Genomic DNA, 17,202 nt, shown 5'->3' with positions numbered 1-17,202 from the left:
GTGAGGACCTGGCCCTCGCGCCCTCTGGGGCTAGCGTTATGGGGGGCTGCGGGCCTGATTGGGGTGGCGGAGGTCGTCGCTGACCCGGAAGAAGCTTGGCTCGCCCGAAAGAGGGGAGGATTAATGACAAAGACGGCCCCGTCCGTTCCCATTCAATCCAGTCCTCTGAGACGCGCCGGGTCTGAAAGGGACGAAAGGGGGAAGGAGTGTGTGTGTGCGTGCGTGTGCGTTGTGCGTGTGCGTGTGTGTGTAGGTGTGCAGGGAGCGGGGACGCCAGCGACGAAACGCGTGCAGACTCACCCTCAATAGATTTCTTAGAAACTAAAAACAGAGGTGCGGCGAGGAGCAAGGGGCGTAGGCACGAGCCATAGCTGTTCTTTTCGGTAAGGCAGTCGCATTTTAAGGTGGCAGCGCCTTTTTTGTGCGGAGCCCGGGTGCTGCCGAGGTCTGTGTCCGCGCGCGGCCGCCGGAGCGCCCAGGGCACAGCGCACGCAGCGTGCGGGGTGCTGTGCTCCAGAAGCCGCCGTGCGCCCACACCGTGGTCTGCGGGCAGCTGTGCCGCCTGAGTCACGGACACCGAGATGGAAAACACCTGTTCCTGTCGGTCAGCAGGCTTGGCGCGCAGCGGGTCTAGTTTCCATTTCCCGGACAGCTCCGCGCCCCTCCGCAGGAGGCCATTTCTTCCTTCCTTCATTCTCAGGTCAGCCCCGCATGTTGGCCGACTGCAGGGATTTGTTGAGACCCAGCGGCAGACGAAGATAGGCCAGTGACTGCCCTGCTCTCAAGTTAACTCCCAGTCTCCTGGGGAGGGGGACCCCGCCCACCCTTAGAGTCACTCCCCCAGATAAAGGTGGGTAAATATTACCAGGGAAGGGCAGAAGGTGCCAAGCAGCGCGGAGGAGGGGAGAGAGGTGGCTCTTTAAGCAGTGGTGGATCTGCAGACTTTATGGAGGAATGGCATTGGAGGGCTCTGAAGGGTGGGGAGTAGAACTTGGGCATGAGGAAACAGAAGGAAGTGACATATCAGCCAGAGTGAGAAAATAGAGCAGAAATCATGATGCTTGAAATCTCGAGTGTGTTGAGGGCAGTGGTGGCCTACACAGAAGTAGTGAGAAATGATTGGGTTAAATTATGGAGGCATTTGGATGAAGAGCGTGGATTTTATTTTGTAAGCAATGGAGAAGCCTGACTTTTTTTTTTTTTTTTTTTAGCACTTCCCCACTTCTTTATGGTGAATATATATATATATGGCAGTGGTTTTCAAAGCATGGTGTCCACACCTGCAGCATCAGTGTCACCTGAAAATCTGTAAGAAATGTACATTCTAGGGTCGTGCTCCAGCTCTATTTAAAATCTGAAACTCTAGGGCGGGGTCCAGCGCCTGTCCTTTCACAACCCTCTGGTTGGTTCAGATGCACACACAAGTTTGAGAACCCCTGCTCCAAAACCTTACTACTCAGAGGGTAGGCCTTGGGCAAGTAGAATCAGCACCACCCAGGAGCCTGTTAGCGATGCAGAATCTATAAAAACCCAGACCTACTGACCCAGAATCTGCATTTTAACAAGATCACCAGGTGATGCCTATGCCTATTTGAGTGTGAGAAGCACCGCTCTAAAGGATTTGCCAAGTAGAGAAGCAGATAAAACCCCCAACCCTACACTGTCACTCATATATATTCGTTGTTAATATTTTGATGTAATCCCTACGGGTTGCTTTCTATACATCTATATTTGTACCAAGTCCTCTTTTAACAAACATGAATGGTATGAGACAATATATACAATGATCTGCTCTTTATTACCTTACATTATATGTGATCAGTCTTTTAAAGCCTCATTTTAATGACTTTATAATATTCATTTTATGTCTGTATCAGTGTACTTAACCATTTTCCAATTATTTGCTATCATATTGAATACTGTGATGATAAAAAATAATAGATTTCCACATAGTGCTTACTTTGTGCCAGGCACTAGGTTAAGCACTTTACATATAGTAATACATGTAATTATCATAACAACCCAGTGAAATAGGCACTATTATTATCCCAATTTTTAAATATAAATATTTTTTCATTGATTTCAGAGAGAGGAAGGGAGTGGGAGATAGAAGCATCAATGTTGAGAGAGAATCATTGATCAACTGCCTCTCGCACGCCCCCTAGTGGGGGATCAAGCCTGAAACCCAGGTATGTGCCCTGACTGGGAATAGAATTAGTAGTGACTTCTTGGTACATGGGTCCGCCCTCAACCACCTAGCCACACCATTTTCAATAGCAGCTCACAGAAACTTGCCCAAGGTCACACTGCTAATAAGTAGTGGAGCTGGGATTTAAATTGAAGCAACCTGCTTTCAGAATCTATACCCTTAATTATATTTATACTTAAGTTTTTGTCGTAATTTATTTTTCCTTACAAGAAATTCTGATGTCAATTTCTAAAAAAATGTCTTGAAACATATTGTCAGTTTCCCTTTCAGAAAGGTTGTAGTAAGTTGTGCTTCCACCAGCAGTGTACTAGTTTCACAACATCCTTGCCAACATTGAGAGTTAAACTTAAAAAAATTTTTTTTTCTAACCTAATAAATGACAATTCTATATTGAATGAACTAGGATCTCTTTAATTATAAGATTGGACATTTTTCATACACGTAATTGCCATTTATAGAGTACTGAGGGCCTTTTGACACAATCTTACTGTACTAAATGATACCTTATATGTTACAGGACATTTCTTCAACATCTTCAATCTCATTTAATCCTTGCCTTAGCCTCAGAGGAGGAAATGATTCTCTACTCACACAGCGGTTTCTGGCCAGTGAGGTATCGTAGTTCAGTGGTTAAGAGGCTTTGGGCTCAGATAGGTGTGGGCTGGAATTCTGTCTTTGCTGCTTCCTGGGCAAGTTATTCAACTTATGAAAACTTCAAATTTCCTCATTCATTAAATGGAGATACTACTTACTTCATAGAATTCTTGTGAAGCACACTGTGAGTGCTGAATAGATGGTAAGTTTAATCATTACTCATTAAATCCTGTCGTTATTGGATCCCATAAAAATGTTATGGCAGCCCTGGTTGGTGTTGCTCAGTAGGTTGGAGTGTCATCCATGTACAGAAGGGTCATGGCTTAGATTCCCAGTCAGGGCATATACCTAGGTTTCAGGTTCTAACCCTGGTTGGGGCACATATGGGAGGCAATCATTGATGTTTCTCCACATAGATGTTTGTCTCTCTCCCTCTCTTTCCCCTCCCCCCCTCCCCCCCCGCAAAAAAAATCAATTAAAAAACACACACCTATACTCCTGGTGAAGAGTCAAAAAAGTTATGGCAGACATATCTGCCATCCCCTGGCCTTTTTTGTTTTAAGGTATTGTATCAGGTAGAAGAAAGAGAAGACACTGGGGGTTGGGTGCTCTGAGTTTTTATCATTAACTTCCTGCTCAGGTAGGAAAAGCTACTGAAGGCAAATATTGGGCGAAGATCCAGGCATGGGATTTGGCTACTGTCCAAAATAAGATGTGGGTAATGACAACCATAACTGTTTAAAGGTGAGAAATACTGATGTGCCAAGTTACCTTTTGATTTCCTGTTCCGTCCTGGCTTAATAGTACAGTAGCTTGTGCTCAGATTTTGGGCTTGAGGACAGGGCTGCAAGAGACATGTAATCCACGTGGTACTCAACTGTGTATGAAACAGAGCTCAACATGAGAGCTTAATACTAGCTTGGATGAAGGAGAGCTTGAGTGAGGGAGGGAGGGAATATTATGGGCGGCGGGATGCAGGGAGAGCAGACTTACTATGCCCATCTGTCCCGCTCAGCAGAGCTGTGTGGGTATGTCTAGAACTGTTTTGTTTACTTGTTTTTAGTATGTTTGTCTCTGTCTAAGCCACTCATTGGTAAATTTGTGCTGGTTTCTCAGAAATTTTCTCCCTTCAAATGTAATTAAAGAGGTGCCAAAAAGAATTTCTCAAGTATCCTGTCATTAACTATTGACCATATGCAGACTACTATTTTTGGAAGTGAGCAAAGACTGAAATGACAGACAATTTGGGCATGGATTTAGGATTCAGAAACTCTGTGCTTCTCAAACTTGAACAGGCGTATGAATCCCAATCTTATTAATGCAATTTCCCGATTCCATTCATGTAGGATGGGTCCAAAGTTGTGCATTTCTAACAAACTACCAGGTGATGCTGATCCTGCTGGTCCATGGCCCACATTTTGAAGAGCAAGTATTTAGATCAGGGGTGGGGAACCTCTTTTCTGCCAAGGGCCAATTGGATACTTTATTTGCTTAATGTAATTCACTTCACGGGGAACCTCTTTTCTGCCAAGGGCCAATTGGATACTTATAACATTATTTGCTTAATGTAATTCACTTCATATAAATTTATGTTGCTATGAATAAAGCTCCTAGCCTGGCTGGCATGGTTCAATGGTTGAGCATCGACCTAGGAACCAGGAGGTTGCGGTTTGATTCCCGGTTGGGGCACATACCCAGGTTGCCAGCTAGATCCCCAATGTGAGTTATGCGGGAGGAAGCTAATCAGTGGTTCTCCCTCATCATTGATGTTTCTATCTCTGAAATCAATAAAAATATGATTTTTTTAAAAGCTCCTAGATTTATTGAATTTTGGGTCCTGCCTGCGGTTGCCTGGGCAGGGCCAGACCAAATGATTTTGTGGGCCTTATATGGCCCCAAGGGCCAGACATTCTCTACCCCTGATTTAGATGAAAGAAATTCCATCTCTCCCCTTATCTCCTGGCCTTTGCCTCCCCCCAGAGAGGACATTTGGTCAGATTCCCGGAAATTAATCTGTCCACGTTCAAAGGGCAGGGGTATGAACCTGCACTTTATGCAGCAGGAATAGGTATGCTAAGCCAGGTCCTCCTCTTGGGAGTTGGCCATCTTGTTTTCTCTTCTTCAAATGTATCGCCAAGCATACTTTTTATTGCTTCCATTTCCGGTTCAAATGTGGCAGGACAGAGGGCAGGAAGACTCTGATATGTGGGGGGAAGGGGAGGCTCGTGTGGGTCTTTACTGTAGGCTACTTGCTCCAAGGTTGTATTTACAAGATAATTCTGCATTTAAAAATTGGGCATCTATTCAGATGAAAATAAAGTAGTATTTCGATGTCTTATCCATTGATGGCTCTTGAATGTATTGCTTGCGTGTGAACCTCATGGAGGAGAAGGATTATATTTTATTGATTTTTTAAAGAGAGGAAGGGAGAGAGATAGAGAGTTAGAAACATCGATGAGAGAGAAACATCGATCAGCTGCCTCCTGCACATCTCCCACTGGGGACGTGCCCGCAACCCAGGTACATGCCCTTGACCGGAATCGAACCTGGGACCTTTCAGTCCGCAGGCCGACGCTCTATCCACTGAGCCAAACCGGTTTCAGCTCTTATTTTCTAATATGAGCATTTAATGCTATAAATTTCCCTCTAATTTTTCCTTTTGCTGCATCCCACAAATTTTGATGTTATAGTTTCAGTTCAAAAAATTTTGTTTTCAGTTCAAAATATTTTTAAACTTCTCTTGAGGCTTTAATTTCCAGATATCTGAGGGTTGGTGTTTTTTTTTTTGTTATTTCTAGTTTAATTTCATTGTGTCTAAGAACATACTTTGTGTGATTTCTAATCTTTTATGCCTGTTAAAGTATGTTTTATGGCCCAGAATGTGGTCAACAGTGGTGAATGTGGGTTAGAGAAGAATGTGTATTTTACTGTTGTTCTGGTGGTAAAGCAAGAGGAAGTGTAAGAGTTCCGTAATCTTCCAATTAAGTCTCAGCCTGTGCCCTTCACAAGGGTTCTCCAAGGTGTAGCTTTTCCTCCTTGCAACCTACTCCCTTTCCTAGCTGCAGAGTTCCCAATCTTCCGATAAGCCAGGGGTGGGAAACCTTTTTTCTGCCAAGGGCTATTTGGATATTTATAACATCATCCGCTTAATATAATCCACTTAATATAAATTTATGTTGCTATGAATAAAGCTCCTAGCCTGGCTGGCATGGTTCAATGGTTGAGCATCGACCTAGGAACCAGGAGGTTGCGGTTTGATTCCCGGTTGGGGCACATACCCAGGTTGCCAGCTAGATCCCCAATGTGAGTTATGCGGGAGGAAGCTAATCAGTGGTTCTCCCTCATCATTGATGTTTCTATCTCTGAAATCAATAAAAATATGATTTTTTTAAAAGCTCCTAGATTTATTGAATTTTGGGTCCTGCCTGCGGTTGCCTGGGCAGGCCCAGACCAAATGATTTTGTGGGCCTTATATGGCCCCAAGGGCCAGACATTCTCTACCCCTGATTTAGATGAAAGAAATTCCATCTCTCCCCTTATCTCCTGGCCTTTGCCTCCCCCCAGAGAGGACATTTGGTCAGATTCCCGGAAATTAATCTGTCCACGTTCAAAGGGCAGGGGTATGAACCTGCACTTTATGCAGCAGGAATAGGTATGCTAAGCCAGGTCCTCCTCTTGGGAGTTGGCCATCTTGTTTTCTCTTCTTCAAATGTATCGCCAAGCATACTTTTTATTGCTTCCATTTCCAGTTCAAATGTGGCAGGACAGAGGGCAGGAAGACTCTGATATGTGGGGGGAAGGGGAGGCTCGTGTGGGTCTTTACTGTAAGCTACTTGCTCCAAGGTTGTATTTACAAGATAACTCTGCATTTAAAAATTGGGCATCTATTCAGATGAAAATAAAGTAGTATTTCGATGTCTTATCCATTGATGGCTCTTGAATGTATTGCTTGCGTATGAACCTCATGGAGGAGAAGGATGATTGAGCCAGAGTAGGTTTCTAGACTCATGGCCTTTGGCCCAATGTCACCAAAACCTCTCCCTTCATTCATCATGGGCAAGCACTGGCTACAGCCCAATTAATCCATCCTATGGACAATCATACCACTAAGGGAATAACTCATTACTGCCGAGACATCCTTGGAGATTTCTTAGAGAAGATGTATGTGGAGCTATTTTGATGGAAAGAACTTGGTGTAGTACACAGCAGAAGGCACAGCATTCCTGCTGGCTTTATGGGTCTCAGACTCTGTCTGCCCTGGGTTCTGACCTTGTTTCTGCTTCTCTGAGTCTCTGCCTTTCTCAATGTCAGCTGGTCTTAGAAGACTGAAGCCCCCTTCCTTTCCAAAGTCACTGTGGAGCTTGCATGCCTCCTAAACAGATGGCATGTGCTGCTTTTTCTCTTCCTTCAGTTCAGTTTCTTCAACATATGAAAGACATATATTTGAATCTCTTTATATTAATCTAAACTGTTCAGGATTTGGTCACATGCCAACCAAAACAAAGCTATTCTGAGGATGTTTTTCTATTGCATTCAACTTCACAATTTACCTTAGAAAATTACAGAATTTCCATCACCAGTTTTTATCTCTATTCAATTTTCAATCATCCTTCTTTGAAAAAGTGGAAGATTTTTAACTGTTTCATGCCCAGATGTAGCATTAGCCATATGAGGCTAATGTGAGATTCATATTTTCATTCATCTTACCCCTCACTCCTATCCCAACAACAAATTTCTCTATAATTCCAGAGTCCAGCTCAGTCTGGCCTTATTTAGGAAAATAAGTTGTCTCTACTTATCCCTATTCTCCTATTACTCAATCGACTCAGCACCCCCCAACCTTCCCATCTCTAATATCAATTGTAGCCCTCCATGAGGGCTATGGTGTCAGTTATTTGGATCTGTTGGCATTCCTTCCCTAGGGGGTTCTTCCTTTCCCAATTCATGTGGTCCTGGTGGAGCTGTCAATCATGGTGTCTGAGCCCCAGTCCCATACTTGCTAGCATTATTTCAGTCTTGGCCAATCATATTATTCCATCTCCCTACCCCACAGTGATTGGTTCAGAGAGGGGCACATGACCTAAGTAGAGATTGATGAGAAATTTCCATGAGATTTACATATGGACATTGGGAGAGAAAAATTCCTTAAGTTGGGAGGGTTTGAGGTGAGGACTAACAATGACTGTCTTGCTTACCACCTGGAGAAGGCCTATCTGAAAAATGAAACCGAACAGAGGCAGAGAGGATATGAGGGAGAGATTGAACTCTGGTAGCATCATGTAAGTTCTTAGATCCAATAGGTTTTAATGCTAGCTACACCTTCAGACTGCCCAATATGTGAATTAGTGAATTTCTTTTTATGTTTTATCTAGTTTCAGTTATCATTTACAACGGGAAAACTATTGACTTATATAATCCTTCTCAGGTATTTACCCTCTTTGCCTTCCACCTGCTGCCACCTTGGTTTGACTGTTACATGTGGCTGGTAATTATAGCCATGTTCCCCTTGCCTAGCAAACATTCATTTTTCAATTTCTTTTACACATTAAAAAATAGTTTACTTGCTATGACTGGGTTGTTCAGTTGGTTGGAGCATCCTCCTGTATACCAAAAGGTTGCAGGTTCAATTCCAGGTCAGGGCACATACCTAGGTTGTGGGTTGATCCCCCCATATCTATCTATCTATCTATCTATCTATCTCTCTATCTACCTTTCTCTCTCTATCTCTACCTTTATCTCTTTTCATCTCTCTAAAAACCAATAACACATATCCTTGGGTGAGAATTAAAAAATAATTTACTTACTAATTTATTCTTAACTTTGTATTATGGAAAATTTTAAACAGACACAAAAGAAAGAATCCTATATAATAAAAGCCTAATATGCTAAGTGTCCAGTCATCTGGTCATCCATTCAACCAATCAAAGGGTAATATGTTAATGTTATGCTAAGGCCACTCAACTGCCCGCTGTGACATGCACTGACTACCAGGGGGCAGACACTCTGACTGGTAGGTTAGCTTGCTGCTGGGGTCCGGCCTATCAGGACTGAGTAAGACTGGCCGGACATGCCCTGGAGCCCTCCCTCAACCCCTCTCCAGCTGACCAACCTCCTGTGTCCCTCCCTGGCCCTGATTGTGCACCAGTGAAATCCTTTGACCTGGCCTGCACCCTCTTGCATTTTGGGGCCCCTTGGGGGATGTCAGAGAGCCGGTTTCTGCCTGATCCCTCAGGCCAAGCCAAGGGACCCCACTGCTGCATGAATTCGTGCACCAGGCCTGTAGTAGTATAATAAACCTTCAAGAACTCAACACCCAGCCAGCAAAAATAATGAGCAGCAACCAATATTATTGTCATATGTTCAGTTTTCCATATGTGCTATATTGTCTCTTAGATCTCTGTGCCTTTGGACTCATGGTTCCCTGTGTGCTTCATCATTCTGTATTTCTCATTTGCTTGCTCTTAGAACATTGATTGGGTCTTTCAGCAAAAGTCACCCAGATTTACTTCAAGATTTAGCACAAGTGTCACTTCTACTGTGAACTCTTACTGGTCTCCATTTGCAAGTTTGGTTGAGCATTGACCTATGAACCAGGAGGTCACGGTTCGATTCCTGGTTAGGGCACATGCCCAGGTTGCAGAAGCATACAGGATGCCGCCGATTGCTGATTCTCTCTCATCATTGACGTTTCTATCTGTATCTCCCTCTCCTTTCCTCTCTCTGAAATCAATTTAAAAATATATTTAAAATAAATAAATAAATAACTTATGTAGGATGTTAGAATGTGATAAGAGCAACAAAAAAAAAAGGAAGAGCGTAAGGGGGATTGGGCATGTGTATGTCTTCAAATTTTAAATTAGGAAAATCAGCCTTAGCCGGTTTGGCTCAGTGGATAGAGCATTGACCTGTGCACCAAAGGGTCCCGGGTTTGAATCCGCTCGGTTGCAGGCTGCTCCCTGGCCCAGGCCCTGGGCCCTAGTCCGGGCTCATGCATGAGACAAGCAATTGATGTGTTTCTCTTACATCGATGTTTTTCTCTGTTTTTCCCTCTCCTAAATCAATGGAAAAATATTATCGGGTGAGGATTAACAAAACAAAAAGTTAAATAAATAAATAAATGAATAAATAAGGAAAATCAGGTAGGCCATACTTACTGCACTATATGATGATTATCTGCTTATTTTTCTGTCTCTACAACTAGATTATAGCTACTTGAAAGCAGGGATTGTGTCTTATTCTTTTTGTAGCCCCAGCACCTACTATGGTAGTACTGGTAAGCATTTTGTAATGATTATGGAATCAATAGAATAAATAGAAGAATATAAGACACCAACTTGAAAGACTTTTGGTGTCAAGGAAGTTTTTCAAAAGACAGTACATTTACATGGGGAAAAGTTCAAACAGTACTCTCTATGAAAGAGTATAAAATAAAAATTAAACTTGCCTTCTAACCCTGTTCTCAGCCCTCCAAAATCTTTCATAATGGCATCCACTGTTACTTGTTTCTTATGCATCACTCCAGAGATTGTCATCTATCTATCTATCTATCTATCTATCTATCTATCTATCTATCTATCTATCATCATCTTTGATTATAAGTACTATCTTGATATCTATCTATCTATCTATCTATCTATCTATCATATTTGATTATAAGTACTATCTTGGAAATCATTGTATTTCTGTATATAAAGAACTTCCACATTTTAAAAATATAGCTATATGGTACTTGTACAGATATATCAGAATATATTTCACCAGGTTTCAGTTGTTAGATATTTAAGTAGTAATGAAGATATTTTGGTGAGCCACTCAACTAGTTGGTAAGTCAGACTGCACTGTGAATCTGGTGATCAAATTTTTCATGCTGAACTGTCAATAGCTCCCCCTGGGGATGAGGTCAGTCTCCCCACCTCTGCATATATATTTAATTTCACCACAACCTCATGAGGTTATTATGATGCTCACATTACAAAGAAGAAACCTGAGACTTTCAGAGGTTAGGTAAATTGCCCAAGGTCACACAGCTTGGAAGCAGGGACTGGACCTGCCTGACTCCAAAGGCCATACTTTTGCCACCAATGGAGTTTTTGGTATTTCTGCTAGGGATGAAATAAAGAGGATTTATACCGATTGTCCTAGATGATCTTTAAGATTCTTTAAAGAATATGGAAGTGTTCTATCACTGTGCCACCTCCCACCATCTAGTCTCTGCCCTTTTCTGTCTGGTTTTGTGACCCAGGAGACTGACCCCTGAACCAATGAGGCTCCTCTTCCCTGTTACTGCTGCTCAGCTTTGCTGCAAGGAAAGCATCAACATGAGACTGGAGGAGAGAGAGAGAGAGAAGTATTTTTTTTAAAAAAATGTATTTTTATTGATTTCAGAGAGGAAGGGAAAGGGAGAGAGATAGAAACATCAATGATGAGAGGGAACCATTGATGAGCTGCCTCCTGCAAGGCGGGGGGATTAAGCCTGCAACCCCAGAATGTGCCTGTATCCGGACCCCGGACCCTTCAGTCCGTAGGCTGACGCTCTATCCACTGAGCCAAACTGGATAGGGCAAGAAATGTATTTCTTTACCACTCCCTCCCTGCTTTGGCACCATGGTTTTGGGGGTGGTTATGTCCTGTCATTATGATAGTTGTGCTTCGGTGCCCACCCCCCCTGGGTCTACCTGGAAACACAATTTCTGCCTTTTGCCCAAATGCCTTCCCTCTCTTGCTAGTCTCTGGATGCTTCAACACTCTTTGGTTCCTGTAACCATGCCCAAGCTTTTGTAAATAGCCTCTGTATTGAAAGTCTCTGCAGATGAACCATTACAGTTAGAGTTTGTTTCCTGTCATGACCCTGTTATAAATACTATTTTAAGATGTTATTTCTTCTAGGAGGTATTTAAAGGCCTGATACTGAAAGACTCAATGTAATTTATCTCTAATGGCCATTTTTCAGTTAGTTGGGTGAGCTATTTAGAGCTAATCTGTACTTTTTCACTCTCAAATTCTGTCTACTTGGCAGCAGCCTGTTTAGCCAAGTGCTGAGATCCACTCTGCTATTGGTATGTAAGGTTGTGAGTACATGAATTTTTTTGTTTTTATATATGTATACCCACTAACATTGATTTATAATTGTTTTTAATGTTTTTTTTTCATTTAAATTCTATGTTCCAAAATTATAATAGTTACAGGTTACTATATTTGTCCATGTCCATTTGTAACATGAAAATGTATGAAAATATAAAATTCTCTGGTAAAGGTAAATAGATGAACATATTGGAGTTGTTATCAGTTTAAAATAGAATGATATCACCTTAATTGCAATGGTGACTTGACAGACTCTCTTTAGTAATTCTTATAGAGAAGGTCTAGTGGCTTTTGTTTATCTGGGAAAATCTTAATTTTTCCTTAAATTTTTAAAGGATAATTTTGCTGAGTACAATATTCTTGGTTGGCAGATTTGTGGTTTGTTTTTTTTTTCCTTTCAGCACTTTGAGTATGCCATGCTACTCTGTACTAGAATGCTGAGAAATTCACTAATAATCTTATGGAAGCTTCCATGTATGTTAGAAATTGTTTTTCTGTTGCTACTTTAAAGATTCTCTCTTTACCTTTGACTTTGTACAGTTTAACTTTAATGTGTCTCAATGTGATTGTCTTTGGATTTATCCTAGTTGGAATTTTTTAAGCTTCTTGAAACTGTATATTCATTTATTTCCTCATATTTTGGAAGTTTTAGCCATTATTTCTTCAAATAAGCTGTCAATCCCTTTCTTCCTCTTTTTGTCTGTGACTCCCTAATATGTATATTAAATTAGTCCTCTTAATAGTGTCCCATAAGTACCTTATGTTCTCTTTGCTCTTCTTCATTTTTTCCTTTTTACTCCAGTGACTCAATGATTTCTAATGACTTGTCTTCAAGGTTGCTACTCTTTCTTCTGCCTTATGAGGCTTTATGTTGAACTCCTATAGTAAAGATTTCAGTATTATTATTGTACCAGAGGCCCAATGCAAGAAATCTGTGCAAGAGGAGGCCTTCCTTCCCCTGACTGCTGGCACCAGCTTCCCTCTGGCACCCAGGACCCGGGCTTCCCTCATAGCCCTGGCTTTGTCCGAAAGGTCGTCCAGAAGGACATCCGGTCTAATTAGCATATTATGCTTTTATTATTATAGATAATTAAGCTCTGGAGTTTCTGTTTGGTTCCTTTGTTGATATTCTCATTTTGTTCATGCATTGTTTTCCTGATTTCAGTTAGTTGTCTATTTGTGTCCTCATTTAGCTCATTGAGCATCTTTATGACAGTTTAAATTCTTTGTCAGATAGCTCATAGACCTGCGTTTCTTTAGACTCAGTTTCTGGAGTTTTATTTTGATCCCTTGATTGGTCCATGTTTCTGTTTCTTTCTTTGACATAGAATCTTTTGATGGGATTTGGGCATTTGAAAAACCAACCATCTCTCCCAGTCTTTGTATATTGGCTTTGTGCTGGGGAAGACCTTCACCAATCAACTAGCTGTAGGTTCTAGGACATCTCAAACCTTTTCTGATCTATTGCTCCCCCCTGGTGTCTACATGTGGTTCTGCAGGTCTAACATGCTACCTGCCTCTGTTTTTAGTGGCTTCCAAACTCTGGTGTCAGTCCTTTCAGTTGTCCAAATCAGGCAAGATAGAAATCAGTCCTCCAGGTTGCCCCCAAACAAGCTAGAATGGTGGATACATGGTCTACACTTTTGTTTCCATCCTGAGAGGGAGCCCTGGTATGATGGATTTCTTCCTGGCTGCTCAGCACTATACTGCATAAGAGAAGAACAGGGATAGTTATGCCAAATGCTCAGAATTTTGTACCTCTTTTGTTGGAATCCTGTCTTTGTTTTAAAATGACTGGTCTCTAGATTTCTCACAGAGGCCCCTTAAGAAGACTTTTTAGATATTTTTCATAGTCACCCCCCATGACATTTTCTTAAATAAAATCTTTATGAGATATAATTCATATACCATACAATTCACCCATTTAAAGTGTACAAATTAATGGCTTTAGTATATTTACAGAATTGTGCAATCATCACTATCAACTTGAGAACATTTTCATCAATCCCAAAATAAACCCTGTACCCATTAGTTATCACTTCCAGTCCCCTAGCCTCATCTCCCACCTTCCCACCCCCAAGCCTAGATGATCAGTAATCTATTTTCTATAGATCAGCCTTTCTGGGCATTTCATATAAAAGGAATCATATAATATGAAGACCATATGATATTTTAATAGAACAATTATACTATATATTTGCTTATGTACTACATTTATATCTGTACTTTACACATAAACAGATATTTTTACACCCCCCTTCAAAGAATCAATTTTCATCAACCCCACCGAGAATGCATCATCCAAGGTGCCATGTGGTTTCTCCACAGAATTTTCCCAACCAGCTGCAGATAGCAAAACTGTGAGTCATTTGTTGACAGTACATGATTATCAAAATGAGGTGTTTTTGTAATTGGTTATAATTACTACCACCACCCCCAGAAACTGGGTACAAGGGAATGAACTCTTCGTGATCTTAAATAGAAGTGAATGCAATTTTCCTGACTAAGCCCAAATAAGACTTTACAAATGAAAAAACCTGATCCTAAAATCTGTCCTCTTTTACCTTTTACTTGCATCTACCTTTGAATGGACCTACTGAATAGCTTTGAATATCCTGCCTGCTCCGTTGCTATTTTCCCTATTCAGGCCCATATTCTTTTTTTACTTAAACTAATAATCAGTAGTGTCTCCAGTCATACCTTTTCAACCATCCTTCATATAACTGCCAAATCGGGCTTTCTAAAACAAAAATCTGACATTTAATTACCCCAAATAAAAAATTTTCCAATGGTTCCCCCAATACTTATAGGATAAAGCCCAAATTACTTATTGTGGAATACAAGCCCTCAAGGTACAGGGCTTCATTTGCCCCTTGATATCCTATATAATAAAAAAAAAACATGTAAATTGGCCATCCCTCCGCTATGCTCACCAGCCAATCAGGAGTGAGTATGCAAATTAACCCAACAAAGATGGCAGGTTGATTTGCATACACAGGTGCCAGGTGGAGAGCAGAGCGGGAGAGCCAGTGGAGAGTGGAGCGGCTTAGGGAACTTGGCTCCCCAAGCCGCCAGACGGAGAGCAGAGAGGGAGAGCTGGCGGCTTGGAGGACTTGGCAGAGTGGGAGGCCGTATGATGGAGACAGAGCAGGAAAGGAAAACCAAGATCATGGGGAGCACCAGGAATTCTGGGAATAGTAGTTCTGGTGACAGCCCCATGACCAGAAGCAGAAGCCCAGAGCGTGGGAAGCACCAGGAATGCTGGGAATCATAGTTCTGGTGGCAGAAGGATCTTGACCTAGACACCAGAGCAAAGTGAGCCTGGAGCAAGTTACTGTTGAGGTGGGGGATGGATGGAAAGCAAAGGTGAGCGACATGAGTAAAATCAGAGTGTCTAGGAAAAATTAAAGAGAAGATATCCTAAAACTTCCAGGAAATCTCCACCAATGAAGCAAAGAAAAAAAATGCCTTTATTATTCTGTGAGCAACAAACCAAACTGGGTTGGGGGTCTCAGACAATTCGCTCATATGATTGCAAAGACAGACAGAAACTCCCAGATTGGATAGGGCTCCCCTGAGGGCTCCCAGATTGGAGAGGGTGCAGGTCGGGCTGAGGAACCCCCATACCCCCCAGTGCACGAATGTCATGCACCGGGCCTCTAGTATCTTATAACCACTCATCTCACTCATTCTTAAACTTAACCCCATGTCCAGACATAGGGAAATGTTTGCAAAACTTTGAGTATGCCAGGATGCTTCATGTCTACACATTCCTTCCTTTCTGCTCCCTTCTCTCTCTTCTCCCCTTCCTACTCCATCTGGAAAAACTTATCTTTTATATCAGCTCTAATGTCATTTCCTATACAAATCTGTGAATTCTGAGGGGGCAGGAGAAAGACATCTACTAAGAAGGGCTCCTGGTGGCTTACTGGGCTCAAATTTTTATTTTAATATTTTTATTGATTTCAGAGAGGAAGGGAGAAGGAAAGAGAGATAGACACCTCAATGATGAGAGAGAATCATTTATCAGCTGCCTCCTGCATGCCCCACACTGAGGACTGAGCCCAAAACATGAGCCTGGAATCAAATTGTGACCTCCTGATTCATGACCTCGACACTCAACCACAGAGCCACACTAGCTGGGCTCAAATTTAAAAACAACAACAACAAAAAAAACCCACAGGGACCAGCAGCCATTTCTTACAGGGGCCTCTCACACAAACTGCACTTCATGGAGAAGCCTGTGCTGAATTGCTTGCCTGCACTATTTCTGCCATCTCAACTAACCTTTATAAAAGAGTTCCTGGTATCCTATTTCTATAGGACTGAGGCTTTCCCCATCTAATCAGAGCCATGCTGCTCAGGCCATTCAGAGCAGCTCTACTCTGACCAATCAGGAGAGTGCCTTTTGGACCAATCAAACTGGGCAAATTTGGAGTCCTCATTTGCACGAGGATGGGCCAATCAGGGACAAGGAGCAGGGACTCCTGGCCCCAGGACCACATCACAATTGAGCTGTTTAGCACTGAATAAAGTTTCCTTCCTCACCACACCCCAAATTGGGGATTTCTGTTGGTGTTGAGTTGGCACCAACGACCATCCATTAACAAATCCTTTGCTGAAAACTAGACCCCATTGCCTCCATTGTTTCCTGGGTAGAATTTCTTAGTCACTAGAGTATAGTAACAATATACTGTGATAATAAATACGTATAGTTATTATTAAATAAAGGAAAAAATGATGTGTACTCTTTCCTGAGTTCATTAGTAGAAGAGTTTGTTGTTGGTGGTTATTTGTTTAAATACTGCGTCACTGTCTAGGAGAGCTTGTTCATTTCCATGGGCTTCAGTTACCAAATTTCCATAACCAACTTCCAAAGAAGCACCAGTGCTGTGTCTCTTATTGCTTATCAGATGTCCCAGTGGAAACATAAATCAGAGGCAAGGACAATAATCAGAAGTCTATTACAATAATCTAAGTGGGAGGCAGTGAGAATGGAAATTAGCGAACACATCTAAGAGACTTCTGAGATATGAATTGCATCCAGGCCAGATAGGAAGGCTCTTGCCAGTGCTCTGAAATCCCACAATGTGTGTGGATGCCTACTGCCCCTATGGTGAAGGCTGACACAGGACGGAGGAAAGTCCAATATTTTCAGAGCACCACTCCTTCCCTCTTCCCTTCTCTTCTCCAAGTCTGACACACAGGTGGGTAGGAAACCAACAGAGCTGGGGAACAGGAAGTAAAATTCCAGTTTCTCTTCTCCCCATTAGAGCTCTAGATCTAATCTTTGGTCTTGCATTTATATAATATATAAA

At 42.0% G+C, this 17,202-nt stretch overlaps 1 protein-coding gene and 2 long non-coding RNA genes across 3 annotated transcripts in view; 2 read left to right on the top strand and 1 right to left on the bottom strand.

The window, feature by feature from the left end:
- The window catches only part of TTC9 (tetratricopeptide repeat domain 9), a 29,803-nt gene extending 29,053 nt beyond the window's left edge, over window positions 1–750 (bottom strand). The window contains exon 1 of the mRNA XM_005865772.2: window positions 301–750. Coding sequence (XP_005865834.1) covers window positions 301–694 — 394 coding nt within the window. The 5' untranslated portion in view covers window positions 695–750. The remainder of the gene's footprint in view (window positions 1–300) is intronic.
- LOC106726012 overlaps window positions 1–15,313 on the top strand; it is a 19,943-nt gene extending 4,630 nt beyond the window's left edge. The window contains exon 2 of the long non-coding RNA XR_001362028.1: window positions 15,187–15,313. This is a non-coding gene — a long non-coding RNA (uncharacterized LOC106726012). The remainder of the gene's footprint in view (window positions 1–15,186) is intronic.
- On the top strand, window positions 625–3,786 carry LOC106726013. The gene is made up of 3 exons (XR_001362029.1): window positions 625–700; window positions 2,727–3,005; window positions 3,444–3,786. It is a non-coding gene; the product is annotated as an uncharacterized LOC106726013 (long non-coding RNA).
- Window positions 15,314–17,202: the final 1,889 nt, after the last annotated feature.

Source organism: Myotis brandtii, unplaced genomic scaffold (assembly GCF_000412655.1).
Source record: "Myotis brandtii unplaced genomic scaffold, ASM41265v1 scaffold213, whole genome shotgun sequence".
Classification (NCBI taxonomy): Eukaryota; Metazoa; Chordata; class Mammalia; order Chiroptera; family Vespertilionidae; genus Myotis; species Myotis brandtii.
Note: the sequence above shows the minus strand (reverse complement) of the source record. Positions and strands in the feature narration are given on the sequence as shown.